Raw genomic sequence first — 27,949 nt, forward strand, 5'->3', positions numbered from 1 at the left:
CCAGCCATAGAAAGGGATGCACGTATGCAGGAGTATCAGCAGAAGCTGTTACGCAATCTTAGCTCGGATTTTCCACCAAACACCAGTGGTGCACAGAGTGAATCTCCCAGTTGTAACTTGCCAAACATGGGACTGTCTCGTCATTATCAGTCAAACCGTACCAGCAACACGGTATCTGGTGGTGGTAACAGCAATTTTATGGAATCGTTTCATAATTTTTTTAGACCATCCAATGCAAGGCCACAAGAGACAAGAAGTCTGACACATAGTCAACGCCTGGAGAGGATGATACAGGAGTATCTCCAAATGAACATCGATGCCATGACTTTGCAACTGGAGCCATGCTCATTTTGGGCTTCAAATCTTGAAAAATGGCCTGACCTCACCACTTAAGCCTTGGAGATCTTGTCATGTCCCGCAGCTAGTGTTGTCTCTGAACGTGTCTTCAGTGCTGCTAGGTGTGTGCTGATATATAAGCGCACGCGTCTGTCCAGTGACAATGTGGACAGACTAACGTTCATCAAGATGAACAAGTCATGGATCCGCAAGGACTTTACTACCCCTGTGTCATCCTGGGGAGAGTAAAGGCTGGCGCTGGCGTATTTTGGAATGTGCTTGATGCAAATCAACCTGTGAAGTTTGCAACTGGGGGACAACTGATGCCACTGAAGTGGTGTGTGTGGCCAAATTTTTGCAAAAAAAGGAGACTCTGCTTGGAGCCCCCTTGCTGTGTTTTTAACAATGAGCCAAGATGAACAAGTCATGGTTCAGCAAGGACTTTGCTACCTACCCCGGTGTCATCCTGGGGACAGTTAAGGCTGGTGTATATTTGAATGTGCTTGATGCTAATCAACACATCCAGTTTGCAACTGGGGCACAAGTGATGCCACTGAAGTGGTGTGTGTGGCCCAATTTTTGGAAAAAAGGGAGACTCTGCTTGGAGTAACCCTTGCTGTGTTTTACATGATTTTAGAAGGACATGACATGCCTATATCTGTGTCTCCTCCTCTTTTTACTCGTCCAGCTCTTTTGTTTTCGCATGAGTATATGTGCTTGTCACTTTCCCATCTGTTTGTGGTGTCTTGGGAGTTGTTTGTCACCTTTTGGACACCTTTGAAGGTGTTTTCTATGTGTTTGTGTTTGCCTGCCATTGTTTTCAATGGGGTTCGAGTGGTTCGTCGAACGGTTCGTCGAACGTTCGTCTAACGGAGCCTCCGTTCGACGAACCGAACCGAACTCGAACGCCGGGGGGTGGCTCATCTCTAATTACTACATGTCTATTAATGTTAGAAGCATTAAACCTTTGAATTTTAGGGTTGAGCAGAAAGAAGGGAGTCTTACCTCGGTGTGCAGCATAATTGTGTCGAATCTGTAATCCTATGTAATACCTGTATAACCTCTAATAAATTATCAGTACTCACAGATGAGTGTTTTGGTGGTGTTATATAGGACTGCAGGAAAAATCTACTATATGACATGTAGTAAAATGTCCATATAATTTTGAGGACCAAGGGGAGGACTACGGTAATCTCCTTGTGGAGACCTTACAAACCAGTCTGGCTGCCAGGGAGGGGGTCTTATAGCTGCAGTTACTATTATTTTTTATTTTGTGTGTACCTGCAGATAGATGCTTGGTCTTTGAAAGAGGCATGGTTACCGTCACACAGACAAGAAACCTGTTAAAATTGTGACACCCACCCCTGTGTAGTACACATGCATTCTGCTAACCCAGGCCCCTTCTTGGATTTGTGTCCAAATGGGCAGTGCCATATATAACCTAAACAACCTTTCCTATGACCGGAAAAGGTCCACAAGAATATAAAACCTAAAAAAAGTAGCCCCAATTTTTCAATTGACGAAGCCTTTGGTGAAACGCGCGTCGAGGCCCCGCCCCCACGCCCGGACACATCCACCATTCCTGCTCTGACATGACGCAAGGTAACAGTGATTAATCGTTTATGCCCTTTTGCCCTTTGGGACTCTTTAGGGGGTTTTACAGACCTCCTTTACATAACTTGTCTTCTACACTGTCCCCTGTGACTTTCTATGGGCCTTTTTTCCACCTTGTACTATCTTTATTACATTGCTGCCTGTCAGCAGGCTGCCATCTGGTGGTGTGTCCTGGTAATGCTGTGGGTTGTTTCCTGGCAGGCTCTTTCCATCTAGCCTGCCTCCACTGTGTGTCCTGTATCACCTTTGTACAAATTATTAAATTTTGTATTTCACCTTGACTATTCGTGGTCCTCTTTCTGTTGTATCCCCATCTTTATTCATTGAAAAATTGGGGCTACTTTTTTTAGGTTTTAAATGGGCAGTGCCGTTCTAATAAAAGGATTTCCCTTTAATAGCTGACTGTACTACATAGCAAAATTCTACATCAGTTAATTTACAAAAAATGTTGAAATGCCCTAAAGTGCCAGATATTACATGTCTACCTTATTTGTCACTTGCTGTACAGTCTTTTATATGAATTCTCTATTAACAGTAAAAGAAATCTGTCGGTAGGATCAATCCTCCTAAGCTGCCTATATGGGTATGTACTGTAGGTCATAGGAAGCTGAATAAAATGACGCCTTCATATCTGTGATGTGATGACTTATTTCAGAGAAATCCAAAATAGCCTTATATGTAAATGAGCGGTTCCAGGCTATGGGCCGGACACTGATCTGTAGCAGAAACTGCCTGCAGGGATAAAAGAGGGCAATACCAGTGTGATATGTGATGGCCGCTCTCTGCTCTTCTGAACTTACTAAAGAACTACGTGGGCTCATAAGGGGTTTGCTCACATCTGTGTATAAAAAAAAAAATCAGTCCAATTTTAAAAGGAACCAATCACCAGGATTTTCGCACATAACCTAAAGCCAGTGCTATGCTGGCACTATCAGCAGGGCCGTATTTACCATCAGGCACCCGTGGTCCCGTGCCTGGGGCGCCACGTTGCGGGAGGGCGGCACTTTCTGGCTGCAAAAAAAAGAAAAAAATATATATATATATTTATTTTTTTTTTTTACATCATCTCCCCCTCTGGACGGTTTATTAAATCCGCTGTGTTTTCGGAGGGGAAGGGGGCCGGGGGGGGGGAAGCGGGGGTGAGAGACGCACTTCCATTTATCTGTATCTGCGTCTTTAAGACGCGAATACAGATAAACTGTGGGCGCCGCCGGGCACAGAGAACTGATTGACCCTGGAAGTGCCTGCACTTCCGGGGTCAGAGGCGCGCCAATCCGCTCCGTGCTGTGGCATCCAATGCTGCAGATGCCGCGGAGGACAGCACACTCACCGGAGCCAGCAGCAGCAGGAGGATGACGGACACCGGAGGAGGAGCGGCAGCAGCGAGAGGAGACGGGAGGCACAAGAGCAGGTAACCACTGACAGAGTTCCAGTGCTGTGAAGTGAGGATTCTGGGGGAGGGGCAGGCAGGCTACAATGGCAGTATGCATGGGACATTGTCCTCACATCATGCCGCTCCCTCCTCACAATGTACAGATCATATTTCATAATCGAGGAAGGAGTGGTGGGTATATAGTAGTTTATAAGGGAGGACAGTGTGGTGTTTTAATTTATTAGGGGCAGTGTGACAGTCACAGTATATAAGTGGGTATGGTGTGGTGGGAATATTTTATACTCATGCTATGTTTTGATGTGCCTGTGGTGATCCCCATTGGGGGGGGTTAGTGCCCTTCGTTTCTCATTGATACTTTTTAAAGTGTTTTACAGAGTAGATCTGCCTTAAACAGATGTCTTGTGCGAAAACTCAGTTTTACGTTGTCACTAAGGGGCGCGACCACTTTAAGTGCATAGGGCAGCATGAAGGCAAAATACAGCCCTGACTATCAGGCTGATTATATACATATCTGTAGTGGTCGGCTCGGATGTGTAGGTTTTGAAATCCAACAAAGTGAAGTTTGTAAACTGAGCAGCTTCTTGAGTGACAGTTGCACTGGAGCAGATCATATATATTCATAGTTATCCCCTCCCCCTGTTAGAATTAGGATAAGCATTATACAAATGACTCACTTTGTCTAGCAGGACCTGTGGTGAGGTCATACCCATTTGACCAGAAGGGGCGGGGCCTCAGCCACCCTAGCTGGATACCTCACCACAGGTACTCCTTCCTTCCTCATTGCAGGTGGACGCAGGTAAAGAGATGTTCGTCGTTCTTGCGGCATCACACATAGTGATGTGTGACGCCGCAGGAATGACGAACAACCAGCGGCATGCACTACCAACGATATTATGAAAAGGAGCGATCAACGATTTTTGACGTTTTTGCGATCGGTGATCGTTGCTCCTTGGTGTCACACGCTGCGATGTCGCTAACGGCGCCAGATGTGCGTCACTAACGATGATATGTCATTAGCGATGTCGCAGCGTGTAAAGCACCCTTTAGTCTTGGCTGTTTTACACAACCAAATGCTGTGATTTTTTCCTTAAGTCGAAAACAGCTGAGGGAAGTGTGGCAGATCAGTAGTGCCTTATTGTTTAACATTGGTGTGAGGGCAATGTGATTTGTTATCAGATTGTACTTGGTGTATTTATATGCAGATGTGAGCGAACCCTAACAAATATATCTGCAGCTTCCTCTCAGCTTCCATCTCACAGGAAACAAGTTACAATGCAGGGTTGCAATGTTGCACTGCAGCAGAGCTGTGAGACCTGCAGCAAATGTGTTTGTAAGAATACAAAGTTCAGTTCTACTGTTCTGAGTTAGTTACATGTATCACACTAGTAATTCTCCCTTTTATTTAAAATAAGCCCTAGAGATAGATTCCCAGGGAGATCAGTGTTCGGCCCAAAGCCTGGAACAGCTCATTTACATATAAGAAAAACGTGAATGCTTCTGGAATATGACATCGAATTACAGATATCAAGAAACCTTTTAATACAACCTGTTTGACCATATAAACAGCTTAGGAGGGTTAATCCCACTGAAGGATTCCCTTTAAGCAGTGAGAGATCATAGAAAGAAAGAGCAAAACTTTAATTCTGCTAGCTGTGTACTGACGTGCTGAAAAAAAAGGTCTAAAAGAATAAATAAACAAATAAAGAAACACAGACAGAGCGCATAATAATCTACGGGATCCCTCTGCTTCAATTTTAATCAGTTATGCTACACATTTGGACATGAATTCAGTTTTGGACATGAATTCCTTAAAACGGGACAAACGGAATTCCTGAATTGAGGTGTAAACATGGCCAAAGCTGACCACCAGATGGCGTAAATATTAACAAAGATGTGTGAAGTTGTAAATTCACCATCAAACACGCAGCCCCTGAGGCCTCTTCTTGCGGTCCGCAGGCCCGTGGAACCCATGATGATCGCGGCAGGTGCCGGTGCCCGCAGTAGTTAGGGCTTTATTTAATTTGAATGAACTGCTGGCGTCGCGCAGAGCTCTCTGCAGAACTATACCTAATGCAGCTGCCGACCAATCACAGCAGGCCAGCAACTTACGTAGTGATATGAAATCAAGCTCTGGACTCTGATTGGTCAGCGGTTGCCATTAGTTTAGGGCTGCATGCAGAGTGCTCTGCACAGCACTAGTTCATTCAAATTGAAATAAAATGCTGACTATTGCAACCTCCAGCTCGAACGTCACAGGGTCCAAGCATGGAAGATTATACCAACGGTACAGAGGACAGGTGAGGTAAGAAGATGAAGACTGGCATATAAGGGGAAATTACTACAGGATGATGCATTACTACAAGATGAGGTCCAGGATGGGCACATTTATACAGAATGGGGATCGAGATGGGCACATTGCTACAGGATGGGGACCACAGTGCGCACAATATTACAGATTGGGTGACAAGAATGGGCACATTACTACAGGAAGGGGCGCAGGATGGGCACATTACTACAAGATAGGACCAGGATGGGGTCATTACTATAAGATGGGACCAGGTTAGGCACATTACTACAGGATGGAGACATTACTCCATGATAGGGACATTACTACAAGATGGGGACATTATTACAAGAAGGGGAGCAGGATGGGCACATTACTACAAGAAGGGGAGCAGGAGGGGCACATTACTACAAGAAAGTGAGCAGGATGGGCACCTTACTACAAGAAGAAGACCAGGATAAGGCACATTACTACAAGAAAGGGAGCAGGATGGGCACATTACTACAAGAAGGGGACCAAGATGGACACCTTACTACAAGATGATGACTAGGATGGGTACATTAATACATGATGGTGACCAGGATGGGCACATTAATTCAGGATGGGAACCATGATTGGCTCAATACTTCAGGATGGGGACAAGGATGGGTATATTGCTACAAGAAGGGGCACAGTATGGGCACATTACTACAAGAAGGGCCAAAGGATGGGCACATTACTACAAGATGGGACCAGGATGTGATCATTACTACAAGATGGGACGAGTATTGGCACATTACTACAGGATGGGGACATTACTACTGAATAGGGACATTACTACAAGAAGGGGAACAGGATGCGCACATTACTACAAGGGAAGCAAAATGGGCACATTACTACAAGAAGGGGAGCAGGATGTGCACATTACTACATGAAGGGGAGCCGGATGGGCACATTACAACAAGAAAGGGACCAGGATGAGGACATTACTACAAGAAGGGGTGCAGGATGGGCATGCTACTACAAGAAGGGTGAGCAGGATGTGCACATTACTACAAGAGGAGGAGAAGAATAGACACATTACTACAGGGGCTAGGGATTAGCACATTACTACAAGAAGGGGACCAGGATGGTCACTTACTACAGGACGGGGACGTTAGTTCAAGATGAGGATACATAAATAAATAAATAACTACAAGACGTTGGCCAAAATTACTATATAGTGCTAATTGTAAAACATTACTTACAAAAAGGGGATGAAGTGTAAAAAAAAATCTAAATAAAAGCATGGAAATTTCTTTTTAACATTAAAAATGCTTTTTTTATATATATATCAACTAAAATAAACAAAAAAGGTCATGTTATCACCACATCCGTAACAATTGAAGCTATAAAACCGTACCATCACCCATACGATGAATGCCATTTAAAAATAAAAAAATAAAAATCAAGCAAAAAATTCAAAAAAGTGATCCTTAAGTGTACAGAAAAAATTATATGGTATTACTAAAAATGGCACTTTGTCCTGCAAAAACTGCGCCCCCCCAAATTTTTTTTTTCTATGTGCTGCCCATATACCCAGCCGAGTTTCAGACCCCTGATCTAACCTGAACTACTGTGATATATTTTTCACATTTACAAAAGGTCTAGTTTAAGTTTAGTTTGACTATGTATTAGACAGGTTGGGTTTAGTAAATCTGCCCCTCTAGGTCCAAATATGAGCTGTCCTACTCCTTAGTTATCCCTTGCTCTATCAATGATTGTCAGCGGTGAAATACAAGGAAATCACATTTTTGCATACCAAGGAATCAAAAAGTCAATTAAATACGCTACATTAAACCAGAGATTATTTTAGTGTGAAGGCGTAGTGAGAGCAACATCACGGAATTAAAAATCCAAACATTGCTTGGTACAGCAGTCGCACCCACCAGGGATTTCATAATGATTGTGTCACTTTGTCTGTGGGTTATATAAAATTTGCATACTGTATTGATCTTTTCTTTCTGTGGCAAATGTCATAAACTTGGCAAACACACGTTGATTATAGCCATCCTTGATTATACCTTTCAATTGTTTCAAAAAAAGAACAGACTTTACTAACTGTTATCTGTTTTATTAGGCCTTGGAGAACAATAATGTGACTATGGACATAAATGGAAAAAGAAAGGTGGAATCAGAGTATTGCTGTCCTTTAGGAAAAAAAGACAAACTAAACAGAAAAGCCTATTAAAATGTAGGTCTACTGATGATGTGACATGCCAATGTAAGGAGACTTATAGGCCATGCATATTAAAATGTAGGTCTACGAGGGATGTTTTTCTTTGTGAAAAGTGGCATGCCAATGTAAGGAGACTTATAGGCCAGACATATTAAAATGTAGGTCTACGGAGCATGTTTCTCTTTGTGATCAGTGGCATGCCAATGTAAGGAGACATATAGGCCATGCATATTAAAATGTAGGTCTAGGAGGGATGTTTTTCTTTGTTGCGAGTGGCATACTAATGTAAGGAGACTTATAGGCCATGCATATTAACATGTAGGTCTACGAGGGATGTTTTTCTCTGTGAAAAGTGGCATGCCAATGTAAGGAGACTTATAGGCCATGCATATTAAAATATATGTCTATGGAGGATGTTTCTCCTTGTGGAGAGTGGCATGCCAATGTAAGGAGAATTATAGGCCTTGCATATTAAAACATAGGCATTCACATGGATTCTAACTTACTAAGTTTTTTCCTTTAGGAAGTGTAACCTGTGCATTTATATTGGGCGCATCAACTGCTCCTGTTAAAGGTCTTGTGATATTTTCATATCTTAATACTATTTTATATAAGTCCTTTTTTTAGTACTTATAATCAGCCACTGCTTGATATGGTTGTTGAGTACTAAATAACAGTAAACCAAATAAACAGGCATCAACAGAAGGTATGCTACGGAGTACGATCTAACTTAGAGGGGATGTCCGATCTAAAAGCGCAAGTCTGCAGTAACTTTATGTGATTGCAGAGTTGTGAATCCTCACATCACACGCACTGTGCGTTTGGAAGATTTTCTGATGTCAGATGTCAATGCAAATATACTAAGCAAGGCCACTCCCATCTATTGCATATTTGTGGCCACATGACCACTTCTACTGTCTGTAACACTGGTACATCCTCACAGTGCCTGCGATGTGAGGATTCACAAGTCTGTAGTCACATACAGTTACTGCACACTTATGGATTTAGGTCAGACAACACTTTTAAGAGGCTATTTGCTAGTGCAGAAGCACACATACATGTAGAACACTATACTTGCTATACTAATCCTTCAAATGGGATGTTGAGAGTCAGACACTCTGTGAAGAGATAGTGATTTGAAATCGTAAGGACGGGTCGTTAATATTACAGTCCTGGAAAATCCCTTTTAAAAGGACAGGTCTACAATTAAGACCCCTGATGAAGGAGGCACGTTTTGCACCTCTGAAACGTGTTGGGACCTCTTTTGCCCGCTACAGGCTTCCGTAGCCTGTCCTGAGCCCTGAGACGTCACACGCTCCTCCACACGCACGTGTCTAAGTATCCAGGGAAGCCGCCAGCCAGGGCTCCTGGATACAGACGCCAGCTGAGACTTGCATCCCTCCCACTGGGTCACTTCTTATCCTGAGAAGCCTGCCCGCAGCACACCGCAAGTCCCCGCACACACTGGGAAGAAGCAGGTGCATTCCTGCAACTCAGCCATCCTGAAACACGCCATCTCAGCAGCGGCCCACGCTGGTCAGATAAAGATTCACATCTACTCATCTGCAATTACTGTCATCACATACAACAAGTAAGTTGTCCTCATTTAAAAATCGTTTAAAATTGTGTTTAAACTTGTGCTAACCCTTACTTTATCACTTGTGAGCACTATAGTCATTTGTTACTTATGAGGTCTACAATTAAAGCTACCAAAATAATAGAAGACGACCTAGCGTCACATAGTGAGGTGCTCAGGAGAAAATAAGTCACAGAAAAGAAGAGTAACTCAGGCACACTACATACTGTATAACTCCAAAAAAAGTTTGCAAGGACACAAATTGATTTTATCTTGATCTCTTTCTTTATTGGTGCAGAAAAAAGTGCTGTACAATGACAAATAGTCTGCCAGAAACACGACGTTTCGGCCTATTGGCCTTCTTCGGGTCGGACAGTCCAATGTAAGCAGGAGTCTCACATATAGGGTAGGAGAAGTAGTGACACGCACGTTCTCTACCTATACGGTAGGAGTTAACGCTGACCCACGGGTTCAAGAAATGTCCCAGTAACAAGCTTAGAACAGCTACAGGTAGGAAGCAGAATTAGGATATCATTGTGACAAGAAGTCGCCAGCATATCCCGCAATCGTGGGGGGGGTGCTAAATCCCTTGCGGAGGCGTAGCGCCTGCTTTCTGGGGGGCACGCATAGAGTACTTTCACCAGAGGCTATTGGGGGTTTCTCTGACCATCCACAACCATGAGGACTTTTTCCTTCAGTTCAGACTCATCCGATTATTGATCTATTACTCCTATAGACAGGTGTCTTGAAGTCCCAATCTCTCCTCTCCACCGATTTTGTGAATTTGGCATATGTTTACTTAGAGGACCTCAGGTATCCTGGGTTGCCCCCCACAAAGCAGGCGCTCCGCCTCCGCAAGTGATTTAGCACCACCCGCCAATTGCAGGATATGCAGACGACTTCTTGTCACAATCACATCATATCCTAATTCTGCTTCCTACCTGTAGCTGTTCTAAAGGGTGCTTTACACGAGACGACGGATCATGCAATACATCTCCAACTTATCAAACTATTTTCAGGGTCAAAAAAATTAACACTTGTTAAACCCAGGATATTTTTATATCATTATCCATCTTTTTAATATTTTTCTTGTGTGTTTGTCTAAATAAAATAATAAAGAATTTAATGTTTTATGAGAATTCGGGTCATTTGAATTATTTGGAATTTTTTCATGCAATACATCGTCGGGGTCACGGTTTTCGTGACGCACATCCGGCATCATACACGTCATCTCGTGTGAAACCTCTGAGCGACGCAGTATCGCTTACAAATCGTGAGTCGTGTACTCGTCGCTCAGTTTCATAATATCGTTTATTTTTACTTGTGCCGGTTGTTCCTCGTTCCCGTGGCAGCACACGTCGCTCCGTGTTACACCACGGGAGCGATGAACTCTGCTTACCTGCGTCCCATGGCTCCCGCCGGCTATGCGGAAAGAAGGAGGTGGGCGGAATATTTACATCCCGCTCATCTCCGCCCCTCCGCTTCTATTGGCCGGCGGCTGTGTGACGTCGCTGTGACGCCGAACGTCCCTCCCCATTCAGGAAGTGGACGTTCGCCGCCCACAGCGAGATCGCTCAGCAGGTAAGTACGTGTGACGGGGGTTTCACGACTTTGTGTGACACGGGCAGCGATTTGCCCGTGACGCACAAACGACGGGGGCGGGTACGATCGATTGTGAAATCACACAATCGGTCGTCCCGTGTAAAACAGGCTTAAGCTTGTTACTGGGACATTTCTTGAACCCGTGGGTCAGCGTTAACTCCTACTGTATAGGTAGAGAATGTGCGTGTCACTACTTCTCCTTCCCCATATGTGGAACTCCTGCTTACATTGGATTGTCAGACCCGATGAAGGCCAATACGCCGAAACGTCGTGTTTCTGGCGGACTCTTTGTCCTAGTACAGCACTTTTTTCTGCACCAATAAAGAAAAAGATCAAGATAAAATCAATTTGTGCCCTTGCAAGCCTTTTCAGGATGTATGTAGTGTGCCGGAGTTACTCTTTTTTTCTACAATTAAAGCTACACTGAAACCAAAATTAATTCTTAATGATAATTTATAAAATTCATAATGAAATGAAATTAAATGGGAAACCCCAACTTCATAAAAAATACACACTAATTAGGCAATGACCACAACAAACCTTATTTTATAGTAATTAAAATACAATTCATAATTTACAAATAACAGTCTAAATTTGATAGTTCTTTCTTCCATGTAATAGATTTCGACATTCAAGTCATCAAGTGCTCCATCAATCCAGACATAATACGAGTATAAACAAGGAAATGTCTTTCTTTTGAAATGAGAAGATTGCTGGACTTATGCCACATTTCCTTATTGTTTTATCTAAGGGAGCCTGTTCAAGATAACCTTACTAGGAAATATTTAAAATACTTTGCGTAGCTTTCCACTTACCATATGGCTCTGCAAAGAAAAGATCCAATAATATCTTATGCAAGGTTGGTGATTTGATCCCAGAAATCTCGTCACTATTTGCGATGACTTCAGAATATAATGTCCACCATTCTCCAGATCCTTCCTGAAAAATTAAAAAAGATCCTGTCAGTATGTAAAACTGATACATCAGATGGGATACAAATATTATATTACATATATTTCAACACAGGATTTCAGCCTATATCATCTTCAGGCCTAAACTGTTTAGGGAATTACGCATATGTCTTCGGTAACAGCGATAGCGGCCAGTCACTTGACCGCAAGTGTGTGATTTGCATACATGCGGTCACATGCCAACTAGAGGTGCTCAAACTCAGTCAATACACTTGTATTGTACTTACTCATCTAGTAAGAATGTGGTTGAAAGTATACAAATCACATACTTGCAGTAACGTGACTAAATGCTCTCGCCGCCGAGACTGGAGAATCCTGATAGCAAGCGGTGTGCGGGCTGTACGGATTCAGGAGTCTGCAGTCACTCAGTGACTGCATACTTCATCCCAAACCTAGACAACTTTCATTAAACAGTGTAGAATGGGGCTCCTAGGAGCCAACCAACTGCCATTTAAACAAAATAAGTCCATTTTAACTGTAAAGTGTTTTTGTACACATAGGACATATTTTTAGATTCAGTGTTGAATTGAGACGCCAATAGGAACACTGACTTTGGGGGCCCACTGTTCAGCTACATGCAAATATTACATTACTCTCATTCACAAATTTAACTCTGCTCTTATATAATAATAACCTTGGTAGTTTATAAAATGAAAGATGAGATGCTGCCTGTCTATCTAAGGTGAATCAAGTGTATTGTGTCATCTACTGCTCACATAAGGTGGTAGAGAGCTCACTTCTACAGGTCTACACCAAGAGATGGAAGTGTTTCATTGTGGGTTTGAACCTGTTCACTTTTAATCAGCTTTTAGCTAATGTATTCCAAAAAACCGACCCTAGTGACAAGTGATTAGATCCAATGTCAGCACTAAATTAAGTGATCTTCTGCTCTACCTTCCGACCCTCAGAAAAATATATGGTACTCTAGTGTACGACTCTGACCAGAGTAAACCATGTTTAAAGGCCCCGTCACACGCTACGAAATATCGGGCGATATGTCGTCGGGGTCACGGAGTTTGCGACGCACATCCGGCATCGTTTGAAATATCTTAGAGTGTGACAGCTACAAGAGACTGATAACGAGCAAAAATACTCACCTTATCGTTGCTCGTTGACACGTTGTTCATTTTCAAAATATCGGTCACATTCCTGGATGCAGGTTGTTAGTGGTTCCTGGGGCAGCACACATCGTGTGATACCTCGGGAACGACGAACACAGCTTACCTGCGTCCCGCCGGCAATGAGAAAGGAAGGAGGTGGGCGGGATGTTACGTCCCGCTCATCTCTGCCCGTCCGCTTCTATTGGGCGGCCGCTGTGTGACGTCGCTGTGATGCCGAACGTCCCTCCCGCTTCAGGATAACGATGTTCGCCGCCTACAGTGAGGTCGTTCGGGAGATAAGTACGTGTGACAGGGGTGACAGACTTTATGCGACACGGGCAACAAATTGCCCCTGACGCACAAATGATGGGGGTGGGTGCGATCGCACGATAAATCGACAAGTGTAAAGGGGCCTTAAAGTTAGTCTGTAACTGGTCCCTACTGAATGACAGCATTCAGTCATTGATACAGAAAGCACAATGGATAAATATATTTATCAAATTTGAAAGTGCAATACCTAAAAGGAAAAGTGGTGAAATGATGGACATCAAAGGATCAGTACACATATTAATGATGTGCAAATGATGAAAAGTTAGGTCATTAATGGTTGTCTGAGAAATTGAGAAACGTTCTGTCATGCTGAATGCACTTCAGCACACAAATTGTCAAGGTCCAATGCTGGCAGCAGCTTTCTTTGTAATTGCTGACCAATGACGATGAAGATATACTCAATTGGAGGCCATGGTAGCACATTTAAACCACACAAGCTGCTCATAGCAGCACAAGCAAAATACTGACTGGTCTTGACATGTTGGAAAACTGTTAGGCTAAGTTCACACACTGCGTTTTTTTGACGCTGCGTTTTCGTGCGTTTTTGGCTGCTAAAAACGCACAAAAACGCACCCGCGTCAAAAAAAGCGGCAAAATCGCATGCGTTTTTATCGTGATTTGGTGCATTTTTGGCTGCGTTTTGCTGCGTTTTTGATCTCTGCGTTTTTCCAATGCATTGCATGGGAGGAAAACGCAGAAAAACGCAGGAAAGAATTGACATGTCCATTTTTTTTTAAGCTAAAAAACGCAGCTTAAAAAAAAAGTTGTGTGCGGACAGCAAAATTGAAAACTCATAGACTTTGCTGGGGAAGCAAAGTCATGCAGTTTTGAGGCCAAAAACGCACCCGAAAAACGCGCAAAAACGCCGCGAAAAACGCACTGTGCGCACATAGCCTTACTGTGAGACTGGAGAAATGGTTGTGCCCCTGATCCCAAGATCAAATCAATGCAATGTCAAGCTGTTAGCGTACCTCGATTAAAGACTACAGGATATGAACTGCCATACATTGTGCCACCCCATACCCTGGTGTGACGTTCCCTCACGTTGGCCTCTTCCTAGGGTTGCCCATATTTTCTCCACAACAATCATCTGCTATCATTGCATCCAAGACAAAAGCAGGACTCATCAGTGAAGAGGATAGATCTTAAATTTGAGCCTTCATTGCCTTTCAGAAGGATGGTGTAAGGTCAATGGAACACGTGTAGCTGAACGTCTGGCTTGTAGACCAGTGTTGTGCAAATGTGTTCTGGTATCTAAGTTCACTTTAGGACAGAAGGGATCCAGTGGTACAACCATTTCTCCAAAGTGTCCCACGAACAGCTCATCAACACAACACCAGACTGCATGTTACTTATGCTAATGTGAGCAGCATGTGTTGCCTAAGCATGCTACCATGACCTGCAGCTTCTCTGGACTATAACAGGGATGACATTGGCTAGCAATTGGAAACACAGCTGTCTAAAACGAATCATGATGATGTGTGCCCAAGTACATTCAGTGGGGCAGAACACTCCTCAAACAACAAATACTAACTTTACTTATAACATACCAAGAAGTGTAAGTGGATGTATTTTTTCATATGGCGCACAAACTGACTAAATTTAAATGTTTTGAAAATGTGTTTTCTTTTTTTATCATTTGCATATCACTAACATCTATCCATCCTGTGATTTCCATAATTCCATGGCATTTCCTTCTTGATGTTCCAATATCATTGTTGTGGGGTGTATATAACACAATGTACCCCCTTTATCTTTCAATATGAAATGTTTGTGACAGAAATCCAGACAGAAAATGTCTAGTTTTGGCTCTCAGAGGCATTTTGTCTTAGACCTTGTGCGCACAGTGCATTTTTTATGCAGATTTGGTGCAGATTGTGGCCCAAATCTCCATGTTTATTCTTTTGCCAGCAAAGTCAATGAGAATTCTGAATAGCTGTGCGCGCGTTGCTTATTTTTTACTTGCAGATTAGGTGCAGAACATAATCTGCAGGATGTCACTTTTTGGTGCGTTTTTTCCTGCGTTGTTTAGCTCTTCCACCCATTGACTTTATTGAAAAAATTTGTGGCACAAAAATGCACCAAAACGCAAGGGATTTTTTTGTGCATTTTTCTGCTAGAATGTGCAAATTTCATGCAGAACATTCCTGCGCACATAGCCTTAGTGTTACAGGTCACAAGATGTAATTAAATAAAGATTCAGTGTCTATTATAAATTAAAGATGTTTCAAACAGTATCTGTATACTTTCTGTACATACATACATCAGTGGCATGCTTAATCTTTTGTAGGGGAATCCACACATTTCCTAACAGTGAGTCTCGAAGCCAACCACACTTCCACACTTGTACAAGGAGTCCACTAAGTGCGTCATTAAGGTCACTGGAACAAAAAATAAGTGTTTTGGTAAGTTTACCTAGTTTTCAAGCAGAATATCATGTACAATCAGAAGAATTGTTAGACCGTATTCGAGCACACTTGTTACATACTTGACTCGGGGTACACTAAACATTCTGCTAACCATTCAATAAAAATTTGTTCTCTTATGTAAGATCAGTAAAAGTCATCAAAATTGTCCTGGAGAAGTAGTCTGTTGGTACACATTAATGCATGGTTTAAAAACGTATTTTACTGTAATTTTTAGTAGCTTAAAGTAGAGGAAATCTTCATGCAACAACATTTTTACAAATCATGGTTTAAAGAAAGGTTCACTTTGACAGAAATACAGCACAGAGTAAAAAGTACTGTATTCTTTTAAACCCACGACATCCACAGTCAAGGGAGAAAACAAAAGACACTCTCTTTGAACTGTATGGTATTACTTATGAGAAAAAGAGATGATCAGACCTAAATAGTAAACGTCAGTGTTCGGACCAAACACAGACTGTTGCGGTCATCTCCCTGCTGTTCTGAGACTAGTGACAGCCTTATGACTGGAGCCTCAGATCTCCATCCTGACTCCTCGTTTAAATTAAGTTTACTTTGGCGTCCCATGAGTTAATTTCAGGTTTTGTTGCCAGCAGTTCTGAGCAGTGCAGGTGAACTGTTGCTGCTTTGGTCCCACACCCATTTAGGTTAAACACTGGAGGCTTCCCAGCAGTCCTTGTTGCTGTTAGAATCATTTCTACTTTGGCCAGCCTGGTGGAAGGAACTGCTGAGGAATTTTCTTGTGCTTATCCATCTGCTACTTTAGAGTCCATCTGCTACGGTGAACTTTGGTGTTTTGTATACTTTTGTTTATTCACCCATTTGTCTTTACTTTCCCTAAGTGTTAATTTCTGTAGTGTAGTCTAGTGTACTCGTCAGCCTACTCACTAGGCAGGGTGAGTTTAGGGCCAGCTAAGGGACCCAGGCATCCTGCTCGCTGACAGGTTAAAAAAAATTTGTGTAGGGCCGCTTGGGAGCTCAGGAGTCAGCTTGAGAGGAGTTCAGGAGGTGCCCCCTCACCCTTCTCCTTAGTGGCAGGGATCTCTGTTGTATCGTTACCCCGGTGTTCCCCCCTTTTTGTGGTATTTTTTGTTGTGCGTCAGACGCCCGTTGGTTTGATCGCATGTCACGCATTATATACGGACATCTCCAACTCCGTGTGACACAGACTTTTTAAAAAAAAAAAAATCACAGATCAAGTTTCAAGTTCAGGTGCTTTACATATGCTGACCAATGGAACGAGCATCGCTGTGCTGGGGTACACTCGGTGCTCAGCCCAGCCCCAGCTGCTTGCAGTGTCTGAACAGCTCACACTGCGGATAACAACAGCGTGATCGGATGTAGTGTGTACAAAAAAAGTGAAAAATCTTGAACTCCCTCTCCCAGAAGTGTTGTGTTTATGGCTGGCAACATGTGGTCGGAGACCTGAAATGCCCAATCACTGATATCCAATGGGGTTAAGGTCAAGTCCAAGTCCAGAACAGAACTTTATCTAAAGTCCGGATGAAACCAAACCTGAACTTTAATGGGTCCGCTCATCTCTAGTCAGGACATAATGAAAATAAACATTTGTTTTTAAAAAGGTTTGTCGGAAACTAACAGTGATTTTCATATTATATGTCCAACTATTTAACTCAAATTCTAACGACTTTGTGGTGTACTTCAATAAAAAAAAGTTCCTACTGTCCCCTCTGTAACGTTCTGTCTTTAATTTTATTATTACTTATGTCCAATGAAAATTGGAGTTTGAGCATACTGGGTTTTCTCATTATCAGGGAGCAGGGGCTGCTGTCACTCACAATGCTAAAAGATTACTTTTGGCGACATTTGGGTAGTAATAAATGTTGTTTCAGGCATCTTTTCAATTTTTGGTCAGAACGAGTTATCTACAAGAGCACAAGTTTTTTTTATGGTGTGTGTGTGTGTGTGTGTGTGTGTGTGTGTGTGTGTGTGTGTGTCATTTTAGAGCCCCAATCTCGTGTGACATTTTGAAGACCCAACCTTTGGATTATTCACTATGATTAGGTATCCAGCTGTTCAGACCTCCACTGATCAGAAAGGTATCGCCAATGCTGTGGATGTGTGACAACTTTTAAAATAGGAATAACCCATTATAGATTTGTGACATTAATACAGTATTAAGGTCTATGAACAGTCCTTAATAAATTTGTAGTTGAAATTGGGAATCAACTATTTTGAGACCTCTACCATTTAGCAGTAATGTAGAGCAGATACAAACTATATCTGTCTGGAACACCCAGGGAATTCATGCTTTGGACAGATACTCTATTAATTTCAGTGGGTGTGATGTAATGCTTATGGTGCCTTATGGTAGATGCAGAGGAGCTGATATCAGGTGTCGGCATCTCCACATCTAATATATAAAGCTGAATGTGTGTATGTATGTGTGTATGTGTGTGTATGCATGTCCGGGATTGGCATCTGCACCGTCGCAGCTACAGCCACAAACGTTTGCGCACTCACACGTCTGGACCCCGAGAGCGTCAGTGGAAAGAGACAGAGAGATAGAGACAGACAGGGAAAGAGACAGACAGAGACAAATGGTGAAAGAGACAGAGACAGACCTGGCAAAAGACAGACCTGGAAAGAGACAGACAGAGACAGACCTGGAAAGAGACAGACCTGAAAAGAGACAGGCAGAAAAAGACCTGGAAAGAGACAAACCTGGAAAGAGACAGACCTGGAAAGAGACAGAAGGGGAAAGAGACAGACCTGGAAAGAGACAGACCTGGAAAGAGACAGACCTGGAAAGAGACAGACCTGGAAAGAGACAGACCTGGAAAGAGACAGACCTGGAAAGAGACAGATGGGGAAAGAGACAGATGGGGAAAGAGACAGATGGGGAAAGACAGATGGGGAAAGAGACAGATGGGGAAAGAGACAGATGGGGAAAGAGACAGATGGGGAAAGAGACAGACAGACATGCAGACAGGGACAGAGACAGGCAGACAGGGAAGGAGGAGACAGCCATAGAGACAAAGATATATGGGGAAAGACACAGACCTTGATAGAGACAGACGGGGAAAGAGACAGATAAATAGAGACAAACAAGGAAAGAGACAGACAGAGACAGGCAGACAGGGAAAGAGACAGACAGAAAAAGACACGGGGAAAGAGACAGATCTGGGAAAGAGACAGACCTAGAAAGAGACAAAATGGGGAAATAAACAGAGAGATAGAGACAGGCAAAAAAAGAGACAGACAGAGACAGGCAGACGGGGAAAGAGACAGACGGAGAAAGAGACAGACGGAGAAAGAGACAGACCTGGAAAGAGACAGACCTGGAAAGAGACAGACCTGGAAAGAGACAGACCTGGAAAGAGACAGACCTGGAAAGAGACAGACGGAGAAAGAGACAGACGGAGAAAGAGACAGACCTGGAAAGAGACAGACCTGGAAAGAGACAGACCTGGAAAGAGACAGACCTGGAAAGAGACAGACCTGGAAAGAGACAGACCTGGAAAGAGACAGACGGAGCAGATTACTTGGCCAATTTAGTTAAATCTGTGTGGAATATCTGTGGTGTTGAAATATATGTTGTGAAATGCTTCTATTAGCTTAGTTTTTGCCTTTTAATAATTACATTTCTATCTATTTGTTTTGTGTTTTTGTGTGCAGAATACATTTTTGTTAATACATTCTATTTTGGTAACAACAGTTATTAACCCGGGCGAAGCCGGGTAGTACAGCTAGTACCAAATATAACAGAACATTCTGACATTTTATTCTCAACAAAATCTTCAAAAAGAACTTGTACAAAAAACAAAAACATTCACAATCCATAACGTATAAAGTATTTCAGCATCTATTAGGCTATATTAGGTTATATGGTATATATAGAGCACATTTGGATAATTGATCTTCTCATCCCGCATCCTAAAATTCAAAGTGGATAAAACCTAACTCATCAACTTTCCTCCATCCCATTTAATTACTCTATCTGATCTTTCTATCACAATAAATGAGATCACGTGCTCCCCTTTTCCAGAAGTCCACTGGCTCGGAGTAACCTTTCACTCTGCCTTGTCCTTAAAACTGCACATCCAAGTGTGCCGCCCCCGTGCCAGCAGTCAGGCTGCTCGGATCCGGATCCGCGGTGGCTCGAGGGGTCTCCGGACCTGGGGGTCGTGTGGTCACTCGAATAAAGGGGAGGAATTTACAGGGGATGGTGTGGAAAGTTCGTGACGCCACCCGTGGTGCGCGGCAAGGTGGAGTACCACCGCTGCAGTTGGGAGTACCCAGAGGCGATGGTGTGGGCAGCCAGGTGTTTAACCCCTCCACGGGTAGGGGGAATGCCCCGGGACTAGGCAATGAGGGACAGGGTTATGCCATTGGGATGGTAAGGGTCACTTGTGTACTCACTCAGTCCAATAACGCTGACACCGACAACTGTGGTAAACCAAAGTTCTGGACACCGCTGCCACTGGGAGGGAGCACGCCTGGATCCCGTGCCCGTTGGTGTTGCCTGTTAGTCTCTGACCTTTGCCTTGGCACCTTGTCTTCTAGTTGGTCCCTTTAGTGTGAAACTAATCGGGTCCCACTTCCCAGTATGTCTAACTGAGTGAGCTTGCACTCAGTGTTCACGCTTGGGATTTTCTGGACCGTATGTGTGTAAAGTCCTATCCCCCTCGTTGCGCTAGTACCCCGATTTTTGAGCGAGTGGAGAACGGATCTTGAAGGCTCTGTCCTCGTCGGGTAAATTGTCAGGACGCCTAAAGCTACTCCCTGACCTAGGGTTCACGTACCCCGTCGTGCCCTGGCCCCTGTCCGGTGATGGCACAAGGCCGCCAGCTGTCCTCCTCGACAGTCCGTGCCCCTTGTCACGATCCCCTGCGACCGGGATCCAGCTCCTACCAGGCCCAGACCAATGTCTGCTACCTAGTAGTTCCAAGGAGCCCAGCTCCTGACTTCCTCTCACTTTCACCTCCAACACTACTCTGTTCTGCTCCTGACCCCCCCCTTAACCAACCCCCAAAGTGGGCAACCCTATTCCACTCAGGCCGTCCACTGGTGTGTCTGGTGGGTGTGGTGCAGAGTGTTCCTAGGATTTTGATTAGCTTGTTCTTGGCAACATCAAAGGTTAGGGACCCTTAACCAAGGAGGAGATGGATACTGTACAGAAGGGCAGATTGCACAATACCCTGTTACAACCTGATAGGCCAGGGCGTCACACAAGCTCTAACCACCTCCAACTCAAAAATATTTCCAAAATCTGTCCATTCCTCAACCCTGAAACTACTAAAATATTAGTACATGCCCTCATCATCTCCCGTCCGGTATACTGAAATATCCTTCTCTGTGGCCTTCTTATTAAAAGTCTAGCACCTCCACAGCCCATCCTTAACTGTGCTGTATGACTATTCCACCTCTTTCCTCTCTAATGCGCCAATTCTCCCCTCTGCAAATTCCTTCATTGGCCTACAATTCCCCAATTTATACACGTCAAACTACTAACACTGACCTACAAAACCATCCAAAATATGTCACCTTCATATATCTCCTAACTAATCTCCTGATATCTTCCTACACGTAATCACTGGCCCTTCCAAGACGTCGCTCTCATCCATACTCGTACGTTCTTCACCTAATTGCCTCCAAGACATCTCCCGAGTATCCCCCATCCTCTGGAATTCGGCGCCCCAACACAGTTGGAATTTTTAGAAGGAACTTGAAAGCTCATCTCTTCAAGAAAGCTTTACAGCCTGACCCTGCTGCCACCACCGGAGCTGCCGCCATCCCCTAACCTACAGCCTCCTTTCCCATTGTCCTGTAGATTTTAAACCCACAAGGGCAGGCCTCTCTTTTCTATACCAATCTATCATTGTTAGTTTGTTCATTTTAATTTATACTTGTATTTTGCTTGTAAACCACCATGGAAACAATGGTGCTCTAAAAATAAATAAATACATAAATAAATAATAGTAATCTATCAATTACCCATGTTGTATAAATCAATGGAATAACTTACAATGAGTAGTCTTGCTCCCAGCATGGCTCACTCCCCGGCCTTGATATTGTGGAACTCTGCAAACTTTGTATCTTGATCACCACATAAGTATTACAACTGTCTAGAAAAAATATTAATGATCATTATTAGTAAAAAAAAAAAAAAAACAAATAATGACCAAATGGAAATCACTATTGTGCCCCATTTTCTACCCAAACATTCATGTGAAAAAAAATGTATGTGTTATATGAAGGGGTGGAAAAAAGAAAAATAACCTACTTAATGCTGGAGTCATACTTGCGTGTGACTCACGCAAAGATCGCATCCCACTGCTAGAACTGGCCGGTGGCTCTCCTGAGAGGAGCATGCAGCTTCATGTATTTCTATGCAGCTGCATGCTCTGGTCAGGTGAGCCACCAGCCGGTCTGAGAATTACCATGCAATCCTCATGCTAGTCACACTCAAGTGTGACTCCAGCCTTAATATGAGGGGATTTTTTGGCTTCAAGAATTAGACATATTTAGATTTTTTCATCTTGGCATTCAGGATTATATAAATTTATATTTTTGAATTGACAGTAAACGAGGTCACATTTTTCCAGGACATGATATAGAATACTAATACCAATTCTTCTGTACGTTAGCAATCCTAGGCACTTTTGTTAGCACCAGGGCTGTCTCCATTATAATGCAAGCCATCAGGACTGGCAAGTACCATTACAAAAGTGCCTAATCTGCTGTTATGAGCAAAGCTCTGCAGTTTTACTACAGCCCAATTTCTGCCACTAATCTTTCATGTGTGTACTGACAGCACACCCAATATTATTAGAAATAGATATATGTTCTGATGTAGCCAGAAATAGATGTACATTATATTGACTTTTGTCACTAGGTTAAAAGGAAATCTGTCACCTGTTTTTTGCAATGTAATCTGAGATCACCATGATGTAGGGGAAGAGAGCCTGATTATAGTGATCTGTCACTTACTGGGCTGTGCTTTGCTGTTTTAATATAATGAAGATTTTTTCTGCATGAGATTATCACTACAGGGCATGCTGCCTAATACATCCTAGACCATCCACACCCCCACCACAAACTAGCAGGTCTCGGTCTCTATACAATGTACACATAGCAGTGTGGTGTTGTCAAGTCAGGGTAAGGGAATGCCCCACGTGCGACGCAACACAGACAGAAAACCAGGAAAGATGTAAAGGAAGATCCTGGAGATAGGAAAGTGGTTCACCACTTCACTCTCACCTGTGGCTGATTCCTGCACTCGCTAATGTCCCTAGATACGTCCTTCCCCCCGATGCGCCATCACGTGCCTAGGCCCTTGCTGTCACTGAAAGTACCCACACCAGGGTGTTGGTCCAGCAGGAAATAATAAAACAACACAAGGAAGGTAGGACAAATGGGCAGGGAAAGATACAGCAAAAAGCCGGTTTTCTGGTGCGGTTTGCCACAGTTTTTTACCGCGGGTGCGGTAATCTTTCAATGCCTGCGGAATTTTCTTGAGAAAATTTCATTTTCCAGTGCGCACATAGCCTAAAACAGAGTTCTGCTTAATCTGCAGTAGAGAAAACTGTGACTCTATCATAACTACTCCACCCAGTGAACTAAGTGATACATTGCTGGAATTAGGGTCTCTGTCCCTACCTCATGTTGCTTTCAGATTACAAAACAAAAACCTGCTGATAGTTTCCCTTTAAGGAAAAGGTATAAGGCTGTTTTATGTTTTGCCTATTTTCTGTACGCGGTGTTTCTTGAAGAAATAACCTTAAAAGGGAACCTGACACAGGCAGCATGTATCAGACACTGGCTGCATGATTTCAGCCAGGTATATTGACTCCTTTACTTGACATACTTTAAAATCCATCCGCCTGCCTCTCTCAGCCTACTCTCAATGACTGACAGGTCTCTCCCTATACTCCCACACAGCATTTCAAACACAAATGACTGAAATCACATAGCCAGTGTCTGATACATAGTGCCCATAGATCGAGCAGCATGTATCCGCTGTCGGATTCCCTATAACTTATACAAAAATACAAAAGCTCAAGTCTGTATATTGTTCATCCCACATTTCCATAGACAAAATGATTGGAAAATGTCCTAAAATTCTGCTTCTGTAAAGCAGCACACCATTTTTAACATGTAATTCTTTTTAAGATGTATCATCAGAAATGTTTTATTGATCACATCAGAATTTTGTATTGACAAATATTGGATATATTTTTTTCTTCATATGACAATCTGTATTTAAAAAAAAAATAGAAATGTTATGGCTACTTTAGACTTATAGTCCAGTTCTTTCAGGGACAGTTTTCAGCAAGTCTCATTATAATTAACAGGCAGGTTTACAAGGACAGGTATCACCTCTATACATAGCCATCATTCACAACAGATGAGGTCACAGCTGACCTGATCCCCCTCCCTTCTCAATGATAAGAGATAGTATACAAGTCAGTCAATTGCTGATAATGAACATGTGAATTTCCTAAAAGAATACCCCTGTATGAAAATTTCATTTTTTTTTTTTTTTTTTTAAATACAGATTGAGAAATGAGGGAAAAAAACTGTGTGATTTTTATTTTAAGTACAGAACTTTACATAACATAAATAACATGAAAATCTGATTTTAATAGTTTGTAATTTTCTAACAATACTTTTTTTTGTAGTTTGGTAGTAATATGGCACTGTGCCAAGCTACTACTGGTATCGAGTGAGTGTAGTCTATGAATACATCTCCACCCACATATTCATCCTTTAATGGGATTGTTAGGACAGAAGGACTGTTCAAACCAAGTACAGGCGCTCGGTGCATCATGTCGGGGCCAAACATCTAAGTACAGCTTTCCACCGGCTTGTTTTCCCTCTATGTCCACCTTCCACTTCTCTTTAAGTGACATCTCTGGCTTCATAGAAGCAAAAAAGTGCGGAGAAATATGGAAAACAAGCTGTTGGGAAGATGTATTTAAATGTTCAGCCCTGCCATGATGCACTGAGTGACTGTGCTTGGTTTGAACGGTCATTCTGTGCTGACAGAGTCCCTTTAACTGATGCTTCTTGTTGTTGCAATCCCTTTTGTATGACACTTTATTCTGGGTTTCTGCTGTCATGTAAAAACATGTGCTACTTTAATCCCTTAGTGACCGGGCCCAAATAAGCCTTATTGACCATTAATAGCCATTTTTCTTCATTTTTGCTTCTCCTCTTTTCAGCAGATTATCCATTATCTTTTTATTTAATTTCTTTTTATTGATGTAGCTGTATAAGGCTTTATTTTACGTTAGACAAATTGTATAATGTTTAGCACTGTTTTGGGTGACATATAAATGAGTGTATAAATTATAGAAACTTTTATGCAACTCAAATATAAATAAAATATATATAAATAATAATAATAATAATAAATATAAATAAAAGCAATTTTGTTTTAGTTTTGTTTATATCTTTACTATTTACGTTTTGCAACAAATAACTCGCTAAATGAATTATTAGGGAAATTACACCACGTTCCAAATTATTATGCAAATTATATTTTTCTCTGATTTTCCTAAATGGTCGGTGCAAATGACAGTCAGTCTAAAGCCCGCTTTACACGCTGCAATGTATCTTACAATGTGTCGGCGGGGAAACGTCGTAAGTGACGCACATCTGGCATTGTAAGTTACATTGCAGTGTGTGACAGATACGTGCGATTGAACGTTAACACGTTCATCACATACACATCGTACCTGTCTCTAGAATTGCACGTCAGATTGTTCATCGTTACCGGGGTAGCGCACATCGCACCCCGGGAACGATGAACAGATCTTACCTGCGTCCTGCAGCTCCCGGCCCACAATGCGGAAGGAAGGAGGTGGGCGGGATGTTTACGTCCCGCTTAGCTCCGCCCCTCCGCTTATATTGGCCGGCTGCCGCATGACGTCGATGTGACGCCGAACGCCCTCCCACTCCAGGAAGTGGACGTTCGCCGCCCACAGTGAGGTCGTGTGGACGGGTAAGTACGTGTGACGGGGGTTACTCGTATGTGCGGCACATTCAACAAATTGAACGTGCCACACATACGATGGGGGCGTTGCAAATCGTATGCGAAATTGAAATGTGTAAAGCAGGCTTAACAAAAGTCATCACCCGTTAGAGAATACATAAAATTTTCTTGTAGAAACCTTCCAATGATAACAGTATAATCTTCAAAATTAAAAAAAACCTCAAAATGCACTGTTCCAAATTATTAGGCACAGTAGAGTTTCTAAACATTTTATATGTTTTAAAGAACTGAAAATGCTCATTTGTGGAATTTACAGCATTAGGAGGTCACATTCACTGAAATAAAAGCTATTTAAATTCAAAACATCCTAACAGGCCAAGTTACATGTTAACATAGGAACCCTTCTTTGATATCACCTTCACAATTCTTTCATCCATTGAACTTATGAGTTTTTGGAGAGTTTCTGCTTGAATTTCTTTGCATGATGTCAGCATAGCCTCCCAGTTGCTGTTTTGATGTGAACTGCCTCCCACCATCATAGATCTTTTGCTTGATGATACTCCAAAGGTTCTTTATAGGGTTGAGGTCAGGGGAAGATGGTGGCCACACCATGAATTTATCTCCTTTTATGCCCATAGCAGCCAATGACACAGAGGTAATTCTTTGCACCATGAGGTGCATTGTCATGCATGAAGATGATTTTGCTCCTGAAGGCATGTTTCTGCTTTTTGTACCATGGAAGAAACTCTATATACTTTGCAGAGGTCATTTTCACACCTTCAGGAACCCTAAAGGGGCTTACCAGATGTCTCCCCATGATTCCGGCCCAAAACATGACTCCTCCACCTCCTTGCTGATGTCGCAGCCTTGTTGGGACATGGTGGCCATCCACTACTCCATCCATCTGGACCATCCAGGGTTGCTCGACACTCATCAGGAAACAAGACTGTTTGAAAATTAGTCTTCATGTATGTCTGGGCCCACTGCAACTGTTTCTGCTTTTGAGCACTGGTTAGGGGCGGCCAAATAGTTGGTTTATGCACCACAGCAAACTTTGAAGGATCCTACACCTTGAGGTTCGAGGGACTCCAGAGGCACCAGCAGCTTCAAATATCTGTTTTCTGGTTTGTAATGGATTTTTAGCAGCTGCTCTCTTAATCTGATGGACTTGCCTGGCAGAAAGCTTCCTCATTCTGCCTTTATCAGCACGAACACATATGTGCTCAGAATCAGCCACAAATCTCTTCAAAGTACGATGATCAAGCTTAAGTTTTCGTGAAATATCTAATGTTTTCATCCCTTGTCCAAGGCATTGCACTATTTGATGCTTTTCGGCAGCAGAGAGATCCTTTTTCTTTCCCATGTTACTTGAAAACTGTGGCCTGCTTAATAATGTGGAACATCCAGTTTTTCTTTTATTGGGCTCACCTGGCAAACTAATTATCATAGGTATCTGAGATTGATTTCAGTGATCCAAAGAACCCTGAGACACAATACCATCAATGAGTTTCATTGAAAAAAAAATAAATTAATCGCTATGACACTTAAATCCAATTTGCATAATAATTTGGAACATGGTGTATTGTGCAGTGTGGTTAACTAATGTGTGTGATGTGTGAGTGTGTGTGTGTATATATGCATAGATATATAGAGGGATATGCATAGAGAGACAGATTATATGTATCTATACATATATCTCTATATATATATTTGCTAATTTTTTCCACTGAGACTGGAGTGCAACCATAGGAGCCCTAATTACAGGGGAAAACTGCCTATTACAGTGACAGCAGTCACTTGCAGAGCTGATCTGGGTCTGCCAGGAGCAGCCGTGCCGGGCCAGCACACACCCAGCGATCGTGTGACTGCCAGATCCTATAGATGCATTGGCTATGCAGAAGTTCCTGTTCACTACATAGCACTCCAGCATTAAGCTGGTAAAAGAGAAGACAGAAACAGTTACAAACTGCACAAAATGTAACATTCATAATTACCTGCTATTCCAATAAAATTTCCTCTTTTCACTAAAAAGAAAAAAAGAAAAATTAACATTTTGTCGGTCACATTGATTCATTACAGTACTGTATTATTCTCAACAATGAAAGTTTCCCCCTATACATAAGTGGGTGTGCCAGCAGACACACACCCGCAAATTCTAA

The 27,949-nt window shown here is 42.7% G+C and overlaps 1 protein-coding gene across 1 annotated transcript in view; it reads right to left on the bottom strand.

The window, feature by feature from the left end:
• Nucleotides 1-27,949, bottom strand: part of LOC142303905 (protein unc-13 homolog B-like) — a 246,707-nt gene that overhangs the window by 201,937 nt on the left and 16,821 nt on the right. The window contains exons 2-5 of the mRNA XM_075345769.1: nt 27,785-27,814; nt 21,819-21,918; nt 15,667-15,784; nt 11,818-11,941 (exon numbers count right to left, since the gene is read on the bottom strand). Of these exons, the coding sequence (XP_075201884.1) occupies nt 11,818-11,941; nt 15,667-15,784; nt 21,819-21,918; nt 27,785-27,814 (372 nt within the window). The remainder of the gene's footprint in view (nt 1-11,817; nt 11,942-15,666; nt 15,785-21,818; nt 21,919-27,784; nt 27,815-27,949) is intronic.

The sequence above is a fragment of the Anomaloglossus baeobatrachus genome, chromosome 4 (genome assembly GCF_048569485.1).
Source record: "Anomaloglossus baeobatrachus isolate aAnoBae1 chromosome 4, aAnoBae1.hap1, whole genome shotgun sequence".
NCBI lineage: Eukaryota > Metazoa > Chordata > Amphibia > Anura > Aromobatidae > Anomaloglossus > Anomaloglossus baeobatrachus.